Here is a 17,860-nt window from a genome sequence, read left to right as displayed (position 1 = left end):
TTTGACCTTCACAAATGAGTGCCATCATACCAGCGCTGCTCTTTCTCTGCATGGAGAAGAAATGTCTTTTGTTCACTCACTCACTGGGTCCTATTTTTGCTCTTTTCTTTCTATCTTTCCTCTAAATTTCCTTCGCCTTTCGTCCCGTTATCTTTGACTTTTCTCTTCTTTTATCCATCTCTTATCTTTCTCACTCTATTGTCTTTTATTTCTACTTATTTCGTTTTCTCTATTATCTTTCTTTTGCACCGTTATCTCCCAACTTTCATCTAGGGGGAAATCTGCTTAGCAGCCTTGAGCATACTTCATTTCCAATTAAATCAAGATGTATTTGCCTTTCAAAAAACCTCCCCTTTTCCCCCATCGGAATAATTGATGGAGGTCTCCGGCCTTATGATGAATGGCTTTCAAGCCAGTAGATGAATAGGAAGATGAATTATTTCACCCCTGCGAGGGCCAGAATAGGCTGGAACAAGGAATGCTGACATTGTGACAAATACACTGACCATGGCAGCCGTACCCAGCTACATTAGCAAGGGACAGAGGGGTAGCGTGCCTTCATCGCAGCTCAACAGACGTTCCGCTGGCCACCGCCGCCTCTGCACGTCTGTCTTCCCTACGGACAATTACCTGAGCCTTGCAATTAACTGCAGGCACAGCAATATTGCTGAACGCCTGCCAGGAGATGAGGGGGAAGAGGCAGTATGCCAGCTAGCTGGTGCTGAAGACCGCTGTGTCGGGACGCTTGTGTTTGTGCACTCTGGAAATGTTGAGGCCAAGAGAACAGGTGCAGTAAGGTGAGAAGATGCCCCAGGTGACTTTGTGGGGATGGTGCCACCACGTTCTCGGCCAAGATTTCTAAGCTGAAACAAGTTTTTCCTTCGCCTTCACACAACTCGCTGTCACGCAGCGGAGAGGTAGCAAATGTTCTTAAGAACGAATTCAATGAGCGAGTGATGGGCCATCTGTTTTAAAGGGCCAATAAGTAAGATTGTTACTGCCCTGCAGAACCTAATAACCATGATACATCCAGGTAGGGGGTGACACGATTGTTGGCAAGTACCAGAAACTGAATGATGATGCTACCAGCTGGTGAATTGTTGGCATTCAAAATACATTGGTACAAAAACGTGTGCTTTCCCATTTCAGGTGCCAAAACTGACTAGTTTGAAAAGTAAGAGACTATTACCAATATATTTATATATTTTTTTCTGAATGGAGATATGCAGAGGCACAGAAGGAACATCTGAACACTTCCTTTGTTTATACTTAATCATTTCAGTAATTTCAACCACTTGACTTTATTTATTTTGCATATCTTACCAAACTGTCATTGTTGCAACTCCTTCCTATAGTTTCCAGCTTTCATTTCCCCCCATAGTTAACTAAAAGTAGGTGTCACCCAGCTCCTTACTATTTAAACACATCCACATCCTAATTCTGTAATGACAATAGGGAAGACTAAGCACTTAAACATGCATTTGATAATTTTTTGGCCACTTGGTGGCAGCACAAAATAACTGCGAGCACAACACTGACATATTATCGTCTCTTAATGGCAACATACATGTCCTTATTTATGCATCCATTGCAAACAGAGATCATTTTTTGATTCCATTGCATCCTTTTAAAAATGTTAATTGCTTCTTAAAGTAGTTTTTGATATAAATACAATTTTTAATTAAATTGTCAGATTTTAAACATGTTAATGTTACCAGAACTGACATTCGCACAACACATCAATGGCAGACAGCTAGGGAGGTGGGTTGACATGATGTTTGAATGTTTATTTTGCATAATGTCTCCTTTAGGCCATTTATTTGATATAGTTTTGATTTCCTTTTTTTGCAGCCGTAAGAGGGAAAACATGTCCTTTCATATTATTTATATCAATCTGTGTTAATACAAGTGCATGTCACTAAATCTTACATATGTGGTCGTCCATTACAATAAACACAATTAAATGAATAAACAGGATCATGATACTGTTGTTGTAAGGATGCCAAACATTGATCATGTCAGGAGGCTGAGTTAAGTGCCTGTTGTTCTAACTTTGTACTAAGCATGAAGACATGAGGGCTAATAATATTCAACAAACTATTTCTTTCATGAAAACATTTCCACATGACCAAGACCTTTACAGTAGTTGTTGAAGATGGCGAAATCTACAGCCAGAAGAGGGAAATGTGACTGGCTACTGTAAATATTGGATGAATTATTACAGTAACGTTCAATACTTTTGCAGTTTTTTTTCCTTTCATTTGAATGGGAGAGTGAAGGGGAGATGGGAAAGCTGCTTTCAGACATGCTCTGAACTCAGGATATTCTCCTGACATGACCCGGATACATGTGACAAAACGCAAATGTGCCAGTGAGAGGCCCTGGACATTCTCTGGAGTTTCTCTGGATGAAAAAGAGGAACCATACACATAGAAGCCACTTACTAAATGAATTACGTCCTGCCTGCTGCACCCCCTGTCACCTGAAAGCTCTGGAAATGTTGTTGTGAACCTGTTTGGCCGGAAAATCTCATGCTGTTCGTAAAGTATGTGAAAGGCAAAGGTCCAGACCCAATTGTGCGGATGTTCTTCTGAGTTCATGTCAGAAAGTGGCTGAGGGCTCAGTAAAGGGTCAACTGGCCAGTAGTCAAACCAGGGACCTGCTGCTCAAGACATGTGGTACACACCCCGACCATTTCTCTATCAGGTCACTTCCTGCGTTCTAGTTTTTATGGAATCAAAAGAGATTTAAACTTTGAATACTAAGTGCTGCAGCACTAATTCATCTTAGAATATGGACAATACACTCCACAGACATGTTTTAGGAACAGACGGAATCTAGAGGAGCAGAGACTAACCCATGTGATGTCAGGACTTTACTTCTCTGTCTGGTGGATCTTCATCTTTGTTCCAAATCCCCATCTCTAGACGACTACATTGTACTTTCCGCGCAACTTCCAGCATCACGCTTCAGTTCTCTCCCAGCATCGGTTGGAAACAGTGTAAGAAGACAACTGCACCACTGTGCCCCAGAGCACACTGTGTGCCTTTCTGGCGCCCAGCTGGATGCTTTGAAATGATATCTCATTTCATGATATTACTCTTCGCTAAAGCCCACGGCCGCAGCAGCAGAGGCCCAACCCGGAGCCACTAGAGGAGAAGTGCTGCCGCGCCGGGCTCTGTTCTATTCCGTGTGAACTGAGAGCCCAGGGGCGATGTAGGGATAAAAAGGTTTGAGCTGTGCATGCAGAGGGGAGGACAGAGGAGGGACAATGGGGGGGCAGCAGGAGCTCTGTGACGTGACACAGAGCTCCCATTTAGATTAGGCAGTTGTAATATCCTCTGAACTTTCCAATAAACGACAGTTGGAACCACCGCGGGTCTGCTGTCGTTTGATTGTCCGTCACCTCTGACGGTTTGAACTGCTGCCGTGACTGCGTGACGGTTTGATTGCTTGTTGTTGACATAACAGCAGAGATACAAGGCCAATCCGCTCCTGTCTACTGTAAGGCAATTCACAGACAGTTCCACAAGTGTGTGGAATAAGCATCGCCTCCAGGTAACATGAATGAAACATTTCCTGGAATTATGCTGAAATATAATTATTAATTCTATACCCTCTAATATAGCACTGTGCTCTAGACATAAAGACATAAAGAAAAAGGTTATTTCCCTCGCTGGCCAAGCTGGAGGGTATCCTCCCCTTTAAAGGCTCTTTATTAAATTCCGGCATGTTCTACAATTTAAATACCAGCAGTGAGGAAATAATGAGAAAAATTTCAGCTTCTGTCAAAATGGGCTGGTTCTTTCCACAAAACTTTTCCATCAAACTGATTTCTGTCCTATTAAGTGAGTCAATCAAACAGCCGGACCCGAGACTAGTCGAAATAATTTCAAACATTTAGGGTGGAACTCAAAAAAGCAAAGAGGAAAGTTAGGTCAAACTCAGTCGATAATGGTGCATCCAGATGGACGGTACAAATCTTTGGCATTCAGGAGTCGCTTGATTTACAGCAAGCCAAGGATTTTCCCTCCTCTTTTCTCTGCCTGTGTCAGTGTTAATGGCAGCTGTTTCACACTTAAAGGCTTTTTGCTGTTCAAAAATCGCTGAGCTCAAACACAGGGCCGCACTGGTAATGAAGGGAGCAACGAGGTGGCTTCTGACGGCACAGGCTAACAAAATCACACAGCTGTGGAACGGTCCAGCCCTTTATGCAACAGAAAGCACTAGGCTGGTTTTATTGATTGATTAAAGTCTCATCTTGGCCTTCAAGTCGCTGTTTTCCGAACTAGCCCACGGACTCCGACCATGGGCCATGAGCGTGTAAACAGAACCATCACAAATTAATGACAGTTAATGATTAATAAATGTGATTAGTATAGACATGTAGCTGTAAAGGTCCTCTCTTATATCCTTACCTCATTGATAGTTATTCATTTATAGTCAAACATGCACAGGTAAACAGAGTAAAATATTACAAATGTGAAATCAATGATATGCAATATTAGTTTCAAATATTGTGTGCACTGACAGATACAGACCACAAGGTGGCAGGCATGTTTAGTTTGGAGTTACAGTGAAGAAGGTATAGTAAAACTTTGCTAGCACGGTTAAGACGGGAACAGTGCAATGTCGTACGTTTGTCCCTGTAATGACACGCAGTTGTTCAGTGAAAATTTAAAGTCAGAAACGTGATGTCCCCCCACAGCCTCACTTGTGCTTCACCTTTTAAGCTAAAAATAGAGTCAGACAATAGGAAAGTAGAAGCAACATCTCCTTCTTGCGTCTGATCTCAGAGCAGCGTTTATCCCTAAAACAGACCACCGGATGTTTCCTGTTTGTATATGTTTCAAAATGAACTGCCCCCTTGTGGTGGCAGCAGGCTGCCAGAGTTACTTATCGTTTTTTGTCCTTTTTATGGGTGCGACCATGGGGCTCGACAGGCTGGTGAGAGCAGCTTGTTTTGGACTTTTGCACATTGAGGATCAAACCTGCGAGTAGCTGAGTCAAGCTGCCCTGGACTCACTCCACTGCTCTGAGATCAGGTATCTTGCACGCATTATTATACAAGACAAGAGCCCTCCCCTCACTGCTGCCATGTGCCCTGACTAGCAGAGATACCGCTACATATTCTGGTCCCCATCAACAACTGCTGTCAAATTCTGCACGCCACTGGTTAGCATGGCAACAAGCAAGAGATGGTGTTTGTTAATAAATAATCATAGTGAGAAATATCCGTGCACACACACACACAGTTCAATCAAGGTTAAAATGTGCCCACTTTGGAGAGCCTCATATTCCAACACTCACCCAATTAACCATAAATGGTCAATGCATATCCCTCATGAATACTGATGCATACATTGTTGTATAATAGCAGCAGCAGTTGATAGAAAATAAACATGACAATTCCCGAAATCAATCTAAGACATCAGACAGGGAGGAGGATTCATTTCACTTTCCTGAACACCTTCATTGGTATGAACTGAGGCACAGGAGAGCTCACATCTTGTCGTTTGTTATGTTCACAGACGCGCACATAAATAAAGATAAATAAAGACACATAATGAGTAAAACAACACTGATTAAAACCATATTTAACTCGATCATACAGGTGTCATCTCCACAGCGGAGGAGGGCAGGTGTTTGGGGAGGTGACTGGTGAGATGCTGGAGGAGGCACAGTGTCTCTGTGTGGCTGCTCAGTGCCACTGACAACACAGTCGTGTTTGCACTGAGGCAGTTTTTGTACAAAACAATCAGAATGAAATGAATAAATTAATGAGAACTAATTAAACCCAGAAATAATTACAACACGAGATTTTGGTATAAATCTAAGAAGCTTCGTTCTACAATTTTATAAAGACATTTGATGCAATTTAATGATTATTCAACAGTAAATATCATAGGGATGAAAATCAATTTAATATTTTGAGTTACTACCTGCCTGCCGGTTAGTAAGCCGGCCTGTGCGCCCTGCCTGAATCCTGTCTGGCTGTCACAGTCCGGATCACTGTTTGCCCTGCCACTCTGTTCATCAGCGTACCCGTTTTTGTTCCTTAAAACCACAACTATACATCTTCTTAAGGATGCCACGTCTTCAAATGAATGATCAGAAAGGGACCTTTAAAACGGAAATGATTTGTGTCTTACTTCAAGCACAAAACGTCTTATAAAAAGTGTGGATGAGAAGGTTCATAATTAAATCTGGCATTTGCTCACTACTTCACAGCTTGTGTAGCTGATCCGCCTGCATCTCACTGGGTCATAGATTCTGTACAGCTTCTCCTGTCAACTTTCTTTCTTTATAAATCCAAACTTCTCCAAATAAAAGTAACATTCAAGCCCTGATGTAATTACTGTAATGGCCCTCCCCTTTAAAACAAATTTTGTGGTTATTAGTATAGAAACACTTTGCATCGCAGAACACATTTAGATGATTGTAACGCACCATGTGATCAATCTAACCCACCACCAGAACCTTGTTATACTCAACATAGTTTGCTTTAATGTTGGTTTAGAGAGATGAGGGCTTTTTTAAGCAGGTCAGTGATGAAGTGCGAGTGCACAGCTGTGAACTTGCGCACTGAACTATGAAATATTGTCTCATACCTGTGAGGTATTCTGGGTCGGGCACGGGGTCTGACAGCTCCTCGTGGCACTGAACCTCAGTTGGCACCGATGCCACCACCATGCCGTCTGGGAGCTGCTGCTCGATGCCTCGGGCGAAGTTCTTCTGCCTGATGTGAGGAGAGACACAACAGGAGGTGCTGTTTAGAGACACGAGCACTCAGTCGCCTAACGCGGGAGGGGAGAGAGGAGGGCAGCGTGGAGGGATTTAAGAAGAGAAGGAAATAGAGCGTAATGTAACGAAGGGAAAATAGGTTGATGAAGCAAAGGTGTGGAGCTAAAACAGCAGCACACACGATAGTCAATCAAGTTTATTCCATATCTCCCTTTTGCTGGTTTTAATGTAAATAAAGCAGTTAGTCCATCAAAGTGAATTGTTCACATATAACACAAACACAGACGTTATGCCCCAAATTATGTTTTAAGGGACAATTAGATAAATTTAAACCACCACTGTAAAGGCTTTAGCTCCAATTTAAAAACCTTTTTAGAATTAATTCAGGGAAACTCCATGATTTAAAATGTCATTAGTTCTGTTCAGACCCCAGGCCAGATGTAAAGAACTTCAATTAATCATTCAAGCAACTGCACTGAATATGCGTAGCTTAAGCTTTCATCAAAATAAAATGAGACAATAATGGAGTAATATTTGTTTAAGTTGTCATTTCAATTCTAGTATACAATGTTTTTTAATCTTTAATATGCAGCTCAAGGGCGCAGTTATAAAATGAATTCCAAGCACTTCTGTCTGCACTTCTAATTTTCTATTTACTCTGAGGTAATTTAATTTCCTCGTGTTTGTTATTGTTCTCATACAGTCGAGCACTTTAAATGCTAAATCTGTGATTATCTTTCTGAAGTGTAAAGATGACGACGTGTAGGATATCATCACCACTGATGATTTGTATGCGATTGTGATGAATAACTGACACTGATGATAGTTTGTGTGGCCTTGCTGGGGAATATTGCTTTGTTTCTTTGGACTTTTATTTCACAGATAGGCACAAAGAGCTGATCGAGGTTGGGTTTCATCCATGGACGTCCTTTGTCTTGCTATAGGGGAAGTGATTCTATGAATATTGCTGCCATGACAGACATCAGCACCTCCAACACCCATAAATAGATGTGACAGTCTGAAATGGTGAAGATGGTGGGACAGATATGATTGCCACTAGTTGCCGACCACTACTGTAGTTTATATATGGATGTAGGAGATCTACAAACCAGATATCTTCCCACGTAGGAGGATCATATTATTTTAGCAATTTCAGTTGCAAAAGGCTCAATGTATACGAGCATACAAACACACAAAGAAAGTCACTTATACAACTTTATCTATTTAATGGAAATTATTCCCAGTAATATCTGTTCAATTTAAATTATTCATAATTACAACATCTGTTCAATGCACAATATTTAGCTTCTCAGTCCAACAACAGGCTCTTCAGCAGAGCTGCTACGGCCAGTGCTATGTATTTCCTTAGGGGTTGCCTTGAAAATGGCCAGAAATGTGACTACTGTATTTATTTGTATAAAAGTACTCAAATAAATACCAGTATGAAGCCGTATGAAGCCGTACATCTTCTGCCATCAACCTTTTTTTAACAAATGAATGGTAATTAACCATTATTAATGGTAATAAGTCAACAGAAATGCTGGAGTGCTTTTACTTGGGATACGGGTACAGGAAGTGTTGCAAACCTTTATGTTTGTGACATACAAACATACAAACATACATATTTGCAACACCACCTGTACCCGTTTCAAAGTAAAAGCACTTCAGTGTTTCTGGGAATTTATTCAAACAAGGCTTTGATCGTTTTCGCAAGATGGGAAGATTCACGTCTTCATACTGTATTGTCCTGGCATTTAGTTGAGTACATAACCCTTATGCACGGCGCAGCTGTTACATGCATGCACAGCACAACTGCAGCCAGTGTGTCCCAGGCGTTAAGGGGATTGACAGTGTCCTGTTGGTTAGCCCTGATGTAGGAGATGACATGTTCAGGTTGGACTGACGACACGTTGTTTGTAAATGTCATTATAGCCGCCTGTAGAATTATGTGTCAGAAAACATAAATCTTTTTCACATGACAACCTTCATTAAAAGGAGTCCGGCGAAGGAGTCCGAGGGAAATGAAGCCAGGGTGAAGGCTGGAGTAGATCAAAGCTGGAAATGTAACTGCTTCTCTAAAAAGGCAGATTGCAGAAATATACTTTATGGCAGATCATTAATGGAAGATCAATACAGCGTACCAATTACGCAGGACTGTGAACAGACAAAGTTCCACATTAACCACATCATTTTTCATAATGTTGATTGTTCTGCTGCGTTGTGACTCATCTTCAGTCTGAGAGCTGACATCCCTCATTTGTCTGTTGTTGCCGGTGACTCCTGGTTGAACTCATTTCGTCCACTCCAACGCTCTTTGTCTCGACAGTGGTTAGGTTCACAACGGTCCACAACCCAATGACCTCCATGAATCAGTACCTCAAGTCATTCAGGAGAATACATCTTTCCATCCTCTAATTATTTAGACTCCAGACTCATGATTTATAAATGTACTGGATAATCGTACATATACATTATATTTATCACGTTACGCATAGTATTTGATCCAGATATTTGTACTTTGTACAGTGCCACTTTGAATGACAATTCCAAGATATTTACAAGGTAGATAAACGTACTGGAAGCCAGTGTAAAGAGGCTAAAGTATCATAATCTGCGGGAAGAACATTTCTCCTGTCTGTAGGTCTGTGTGTGTGTGTGTGTGTGTGTGTGTGTGTGTGTGTGTGTCTGCTCCTCATACATGTATTTAGTTATTAATCAATGGTCTTGGATCATGAATGTGGATCATTCCGTCACATCCCAAATGTTGGACTTTTTTTCAATATGTTTAAATACGTGTCTTATAAACTCTCGAGCGAATCAACAAACACAGTAAACTTCAGTACGGTTCGAGTCCTAATTATTTCTGATTAGTGATGGTGTTTATTGTTAAAACGTAAAGTGAGCGCGAGGAGGGAGGACATGCAGCATTGATCGCAGCGGAAACCCGACAGGAAAGTATTAACCAAATTAACCAATATGAGCAAGGTTATGTTGGTTCGAGGTTATAAACGCTGGTTTCTATACATTTTGGGTTAATTGCTTAGGTTAATAGCCCTAGTCGTTTTGGCCACCGTTCACTGATTATGGCAATTTTTCACTCAGCAAAGTAAATTGTGTAGAAATTCAGCATCACAACCCTGACATGGCTGATCAGCTGAAAACAAACCAAGTTAAGACAGATTATTTAAGTAAAACGTATATATTCTATGTAGGGCTGGGACTGTTCTGAAAACACAAAACAAATATCTACAATCTTGAATCCAAGCAAGCTGTAAGTATTTTTTTTCCTTTAAAAAAGTTTGCTTCACAAAGGATGTTTTTTCTACCAACTACTCTGCTGGTCTTTCTTCTTTGTCAGCTCGCCCCTAACGCCAGGTTTACCTTCATATATCTCACTCTTTGACGTTTCTGATTTACAATTTTGATCGTTTATTCTGACCTCACCTTTTACTACTGCTCTGATTGATTTGTTTGCCTGTTTGACTGACAGCATGTGTACAATACCGAGCTTTGGTAGACATTCATTTTAACGCCATTGACTCTTTTCTGAGGTAAAGCACATCATTTTCTCATCCATAGATTTTTACAGTTCCCCCACAGACTAGACATCTGTGGATGACTCATGTGCTGCCGTTTATTTTGCTCTCAAATGTCAAGTTACCACTTCCTGTATGCTGGGAATATTTCCCTCCAGTAATGGTAACTGACACCAGTTATTAAATTAAGCATAAAATATCTACAGCATCTCACTTAGACTGTATGGATGTTCTTTACAGTTACATTCCCATTGGAGACAAACAGCCTTGCACTTTTAAGATGTGCATACAAGTGTCCATTACAAACATGGCATCTTTAATGTTTCATATAAGATTTCCTCTTAACATACACAACGGGTAGTTTAAAAACCTGATCTTTATGGTGCTCTGGATCTGAGCTGTGGAGGAAAAAAATAAGCGTACTCAAATATTTACAAATTGCCAAATTGTTGCCATTGGGAAAGTCACAGCTTGAGAATGACAAAAGCCACTGGCTGGAGCAGAAACGGCGCCGGAGTGGCTGCGTCAAACGGCATAATTCAAATGACAATTTATTTACATGGCCGTGGCGTGGCCAGGGGAGGAATAAGCAATTAGAAAGAAAATCAGGCTCATAAAACACAACGCAAGGTTAGCCGCCGCAGATGAGAAAAAACAGCCGCGGTGCTGTGAAGTGGCTGGCTGGTCGGGCACTTAATCGCTGTAACACTTCTCCATGCATCCTGAGGCTCTGGAGTGGAATAATGATGAAGAATAATGCAAGAACAAAGTGGAATTTATGGTAACGCTGCTCATTGGGTTACACACGTCATCAACTCCTACCGAAACGTACTTTATTTTACATTTGCAGCTCCGTACAAGGTTGGTACTGACGCCGAAGTCGAACATCTTTCAGTTTCTGCTGGAATCAATTATACTTGTCTTCAGCTGTCAGCTTAACAAAGCACACAGACTGAGTGGATCTCTGTTGTCTGCTGGTTTTTTTTTCTTTTTAGATGCATGTTAACTGGGATGTGGGGGGGAGTTTTCCATCGCTGCATTCATGTCTGACAATCTTCATTGTTAATTGTGTTAGATGATGACATGTAAAATTGAACAGCCATCTGGCAGAGTGAGGATGTCATCATTTTCTTAGAAGGAATTCTCTTCAAGTGTGAGGGAGCTGCCAAAACTCACTAAAGCTGAGCTCAAACTTTTTCCTCTAGTAATAGAAGAGGTGAATTATTGAAATGAGACAAAACAACAAAAGGATTATTATTATAAATTACTCACCGTTTTAATAACAGTAAATTGATGATCAGTAATGATGCTAAAATCTGAGGTTAAAGTCGGTGAGAGGAAGCTGCACAGTTATTAAAATCTGTAAAGTTTGATAGTTAAGTTAATTCATTGACACATTCCTGGAGTGTGATGAAAAAGTCATGTGGAACTGTTTGAAGCATATGCTAAACATATGCTTGTAAAAGAAGACGTGAAGATGTTTGCATTGTTTGTGTATAGTTAACATTGTGATCTAACACGTGTTATATACACAACATGCTGCTATTTCTGCCCACAGGTCCTGGAGAACTCGAGTGGAAACACTTGCTAAACCTTGTGTGGTTATTTCTGCCCATCTTTCAGGGTGGTTGGAATACTCTGTCATGTATATAATATGGTGTTAGTTTCTGTCGTAAATATATTGTGTTGTCAGATGCTGTGATGTGTATACTACTGTATTTTTGTACTTGTCTAAACTAACTAAATCAAATAAAGCTACTGTTGTGGAATCACTAACTAAATCTTGTGTGATTATTTATTTTTGGTCTTTCAGGGGCGTAACAAAAATACATATCCTGTGACCACTCACGTACAGCGAGTGTGCCAAAAAGACCCGATCAGCAAACGTGCATGGAGCCTGAGTATAAACTCACAGCTTTCATTGAGAATCAGTGGGGGCCACCGTCCACCTTTTTCACACCCCGTCCACTCCATCAGTTTAATTAAAAGAGTCAATGAAGGTTTGGCTCCTGAGGGGGGGGAGGGTTCTGAGGGTGGGGTACAGTAGATGGAGGTGAGCCAAAAAATATGAAGAGGGAGGAAAAAAAAAAGAACAACCTGAGTAGTGTGTGTGTGTGTGTGTGTGCGTGTGTGTGTGTGTGTGTGTGTGTGTGTGTGTGTGTGTGTGTGTGTGCGATGGGGAGGGGGTTCAGGTGGGAATGTGGCCTTAATTATTGATCCCAAGCAGCCACCAGAATGAGAACAAAGGCCACTAAAATATTCATTAAAACCTGCTCGGAGCTTGTCGTGTGAAAGAGGAATCGAGAGGGGAGGGAGGACGGTGTTAGGAGTAATGAGAGGAGGTTAGCTATTTAACATCTCATTACTGGACTCCACCGGCTCCCACAGAGAGAGCGCGAGTTGGAGACCCCCGTCACCGCGCTCTGTAATATTAACCCAGATCATATCAAGCCCGATGTTCCCAGGATGTCACTGTGACCTCCTTCCTGGGCACAGACCTCATACCTCATGTCGCTTTGTGACCGAAATTACATTACGCCCCGTCGGCCTGCTGCCAATGACGACGAATCAATTGATTAAAAAAAATGTTACCTCGGAGGAAATCCAATAAATAAAGTCTATATGGTTTTGAAATGATAATAACAAGTGTGCCTGCGAGGCGGGGGGGGGAGCGCGGAAGGCCGGGCTTCCTGCGTGGGGACAGAGGGGTGCATTTCCTTTCTGAAAAACATGAGAAGCATTTCAGGCCGTGTGAGCTTGAAAGACAAACCAGTAGGGAGGCATGCTGGGAGCGGAGAGAATCAAACCAGCCCTGTGTGTGTGATGACGCTCTCTGGAGATGTAGCTGAAAGGGATGGCTGTCCAGTATAGACGGGGCGCCCGCACACCCACTGTGGCCATGTGTGTACGTGTGAAAGCGTGAGAGGACGCGCATTTTGTGTGCTGAGCGCCCTGGATGTTTTCCTATGCATGTTATGCTACAGTGGACACTTGCTCACACCACTTGCTGCGTTCCCTTTTATTCCCCTTCCTTCCTGCTGTTGCCTCCGACAGTGTAAATAGAAAAACCTTGCAGGGGCCACGGAGCAGGTCCACTTCTCCCCCGTATGAGCCTTTTTCCGCATATAAATAAAACATAAGGCCGTCAAAAAGTGTTCCCTGGGGGGGATTACATTTTTTGATTTTCTGTATGCATTTGGGAGATTTTGTATGAGGTAGCATGAAGAGGAAAAAGAAACAAGTATAAGTTAACTTGATAGGAAAAATCGACTTCTGCAAGAAAGAAAGCAAAGATTACGCAATGTGTTTGGAACGAGGGGAAAAAAATACAAACCACTGATGATTAAACAATATTAAAATCCGACTACTTCTTTTCATGACACAGATGCTTTGTGCCACTCCAACACAGTGGGGGAGAAGCTTTTGAAGAAGTGCCAGTGAGAACCACATAACGATTTCCTCGCACCATCCCTCTCTCTGTCTCTGACTCTGCTCGCTTTTTCTCAAGGGTAAAGAATCAGCCTGACGTGGTTACGGGAGAACGCTTTCCTGTTTCACTTCCATGTTTTCCTGACCAGTGACTAAAGTCAATGGCAGACTCGAGTGGCTGTGAGAAATGACTGGATTTTCCTAAGTTTGAATGGTTTCTCTGGCTAGAGTTAATTTAACACAGTCTCAGTTAAATGCACACTGGTTGGTCGTCAGTGTTTCCGTCTAGCGGGAGTTCTGGGAGTGATGAAGAGACTCGGCCGGTCCAGTTGTTAGGAGAGCATTTCAAAGCTGCAGTTATTTCCTCAAAAGAATTACATTTGTGCCACTGAAGCTACTGTAGGACACGGTGAGAGAAGAAAGGAAAGAACATTTCCCACCTGCTGCTTCGATCTGAACACAGGGAACTCCAGCGTTTTTAGCTGATGGGTTTTGCAAGAGACTTAAAGAGAAATTAAAAGAAATGGTCGTGGTGAGGCAAAAGGACCAGAACGTGTTAGTATGGGTCAAGGACCCTCCAGAAGATGCTGGCTTTTAGATCTTCCATCAGTTAGGGCTAAATGCCGACAGTTATTTCCATTCAGGATGTAATTATCATTCTCTTATCAAACTCTTTCTTAGCAATATATTGAGCAACTATTCAGGAAATAGGCAGACTTCTTGCCTTAAATAATAAATAAAAACTTCATACAAAACCTTTCAAAAGATTACAAACTGCTTCACAATAAGCAAGACAACAGACCAATAAAACAGTTCAAGTAATTAAAATAAACAAACTGCCCAGATGAATTCAGGAAATGGTTTCCAGTAGAAGTACGTTTTAAGAAGGGAACGGTTAAAGAGACAAACATTCCTGAAGTCTGATCATATGAGCTGAAGCTAACGACCAATTTAGCTGGTGCATGCATGGATTACTTAATGGCCGTTGCCAGGCTTGTAGCCTTGAACCGGTTTTCTTTAGCCTCAGTCAGCACTTTCATCGATTCGTCAGCTGAACATCAACCAGTGGTGAATGCAAAGCGTTGCCAAAACTTTCTGTTCCACCTCGTCACTCTCAATTTGCTGTGAGCAAAAACATGTGATCTCTGCAGCGGAATTGACGCGTTGCATCTTGTCTCTGCCTTCTCTGCCACCCCTCACCTGAAAACTCTGGAGATTTCTAAGTTGTCGAGAAAAGACTCTGCTGCATTGTTCATATCTGAAAGACAAACTCTGAGGAAAGTCCGGACCCCCATTGTGTCTGAAAACGGCCCTAACCTTTCACCATCGCTGTTTCTCATTCATAGTATCTTTTGTTACTAAGCAACCAACTGCAGCGGAGATTATCTACCTCTTGTTTACCCGACCCAGTGTGAGCACATGCCCCCTTAGCCTAAATACACCTGACACTGTCAGATGTAGACTAGTTAAATGTAGTTAAAGCTTTAAAGTAAAAGTTTGATCATTAATACTGAAGCAGTTATTTATAGAGCAGGTGGAGCTCGATCAAACTACTTTATCTAAACTGTTTATATATTTTAGGGCCTTGTTTCTTTCTTTGATTTGTGGTGAGATAACGGACCATTAAAGCACTTGAGAACTTCAGAGGGAAAAAGCTTTTAACAACTCAGACATCTGAAATAACTAAATTGCTTTTTCAGAGGCGAACATTTTCAAAACCACTGGTTTAATCTTGATGTGTTTTAGCAGCCTATCATTATCTATTATCAAAGGGCTTTAACAACATATTGAAAACTCCACATTTTTGAAAAAAATCGCAATTCTATATAATTGACAATGTTGCCTGTATGACGAGAGGGATTTAGCATCAAAATATCTTAATATGAGAGATGAACCCCCGTCCCCTCTGCACTCAGTCCCTGATGTTTTACAGTGCAGCTGATGCCCCTGTGGAAGAGTCTCAGCTTGAAGTGACTTAGTGTTTCTTGTTGGGAGGTCAAATCAAAAATCAAGAGACAAAAAAAGACCACAAAGATGATCAAGAGACATGTCCTCCAATCTGTGGCTCCTGCTCCTACTGTAGGGGTGGGGACCTTTTACATGTCTGTGCCCAAGAGCCTATTGTGTTATAATCCATCCATGAGCTGATCTTATCAATTACACGTATCAGATCTCATGGTTGAAATAGTATGGATCTAACTTGTCTATTTTATAATTTAGATCTAGTTCTTCCGACAATGGGAAAGACGATTGAGACAAGTGACATTTTAGGTGTAAAAGTCAATAGTGTTTTGGTAAAAAGGGCTCAGAACTATGTAAATAACTGTTAATATCTTGTGCTTTTGATTCAGGGTGTGATTTTGGCTTACACTAAAACTGTATTTCTGCCAACAAGAGGTGATTACAGAGGTGTTCTTTTGTTAAACTGTCGATTAACCTTTGGTTAATACCTTCGCAGAGGAGGTTATGTTTTCACCCATGTCATTTTGTTAGAAAGCAACATGACACAAAACCTACTGAATAAATGAAAATTGGTGGAAGGAGGTGATGTAGGTCAAGGAAGAATCCATAACATTTTGGTGCAGAACATTATTTTGGAAAATTGTCACCATTTTCCCAGGGAATAATTCATGGATCTTGATGGAAAAAAGTAAGGTATATTTAGGGAACATAAATTTCTAAATGTGTAAAATAGTGCTGAACATTTTGTGCAGCCCGATTGAACTGGTGGGCCTTGGCGGAGGTGTGTGCTCTACCAGGGCTGGACTGGGAAACACACACACACACACAGCTGCTTTTAAAGATCGGTCAGTTGAGTTGATCGTACCCATGATTAGTAAACTGACATCTCCAATGAATAGAGTGTCCCTTTGAAAATAATTCCACTTAACAAGCGACATATTCCACATACTGCAATATAATGAAGGATGGATTCTGCTTCATTTTTAAAATACAGTATAAACAATACAAGAATGACTTCATTTTTCACCTGAACATCCATTCGATACTGACCACAAGCACAGTCACTCCTGCTTTGTAACGATACATTTGACATTTAGTTTTCTTACCACCTCAGGTCCGACATGTATTGCCAGAGGCCAACTTTCAAAATGGACCTAACAAGCTGTAACTTCCGCCATCTAAGCCGACTGCTCCACTGACTTCAAACCCCCAATTGATCTTCAGTGTTCCGATGCAAAGCTCCCTCCCCGTAACTTTTGTTCATTTTACATTCAGATGTTCATCTCGTCCAAATAGGTTTAATTTCCGCACATGGGCTTGTGGTCAGTTTGAATTCATTTGCTGCCATCTCTTTTAATTAGGCCTTGCAATAAGCACGCCTCCCAAAAGAGTCTGCCTTCCTCTTCTACCACCACATCTGTGCAGGAAGCGTTTGGTCTGCCTCAGAACAGCGCTCTCTGTTCACAAGAACTTTCAAATGAGATCAGAGCATTTGAGATTTGGATTCTTGATGATGTTAACTTCCCTGCTTCACCCGTTCCTCCCCTTCTGCAACTCCACCGGGGAATCCCCAAATGGCTGAGTTGCCTCCGGGCAGCGGAATAGATGCACGGCCCAAATTAAATTCCTGGGCCGCAGATGACTTCGCTGACCCTCTGGCTTCCTGAGTTCAATGGAAATGATTGCAGCATGTGGAACGCGATAATTAACCAAATTCAAAGTGCCCTACTGTCCACATCCAACCCTGTACAAATTACAAGGGGACACAGCCCATATTTGAACCTGTGTGGCTTAATATCAGTTACTCTCTCTACTTTGGTAGCTTTTTAAGTATTTCTGCTCCTCAGGGTATTTGCAGGAGAAATGTCTCGAGTTTTATTGGGGACAATTCCTGACAGTGCCACGCTTTACTATCACCATCATTTTTTTATTGGGAGGGAATTGACATAAAAAAATGTACCATAAAATCCTGCCCCATCATGAAATAACCTTTAAATATATTGATTCAATCCGATATGCTTTTACAACCTGTGAGGACCCATCTACCTCCTGATTAGGTTTGCTCTCCAACTGTTTCCACTGTGTGACTTCAATCATGAAGTGAGGACACCCCTCATTTTCATCGTGAATAGCGCTGGGTGACAAACGGTGGGTTTTGATTAAAGTTCTGCAGACTCTCCGGGTCCTTA

At 41.6% G+C, this 17,860-nt stretch overlaps 1 protein-coding gene across 6 annotated transcripts in view; it reads right to left on the bottom strand.

Annotated features, from left to right (window-relative positions):
* The window catches only part of astn1 (astrotactin 1), a 423,848-nt gene that overhangs the window by 199,479 nt on the left and 206,509 nt on the right, over positions 1-17,860 (bottom strand). For all 6 annotated transcript variants that reach the window (XM_035171471.2, XM_035171474.2, XM_035171470.2 and 3 more), the window contains one exon: positions 6,612-6,739. In XM_035171471.2, coding sequence (XP_035027362.1) covers positions 6,612-6,739 — 128 coding nt within the window. The remainder of the gene's footprint in view (positions 1-6,611; positions 6,740-17,860) is intronic.

The sequence above is a fragment of the Hippoglossus stenolepis genome, chromosome 11 (genome assembly GCF_022539355.2).
Source record: "Hippoglossus stenolepis isolate QCI-W04-F060 chromosome 11, HSTE1.2, whole genome shotgun sequence".
In the NCBI taxonomy this organism is placed as follows: domain Eukaryota; kingdom Metazoa; phylum Chordata; class Actinopteri; order Pleuronectiformes; family Pleuronectidae; genus Hippoglossus; species Hippoglossus stenolepis.
The sequence above is the reverse complement of the archived record's forward strand: the minus strand, read 5'-3'. Positions and strand labels throughout refer to the sequence as shown.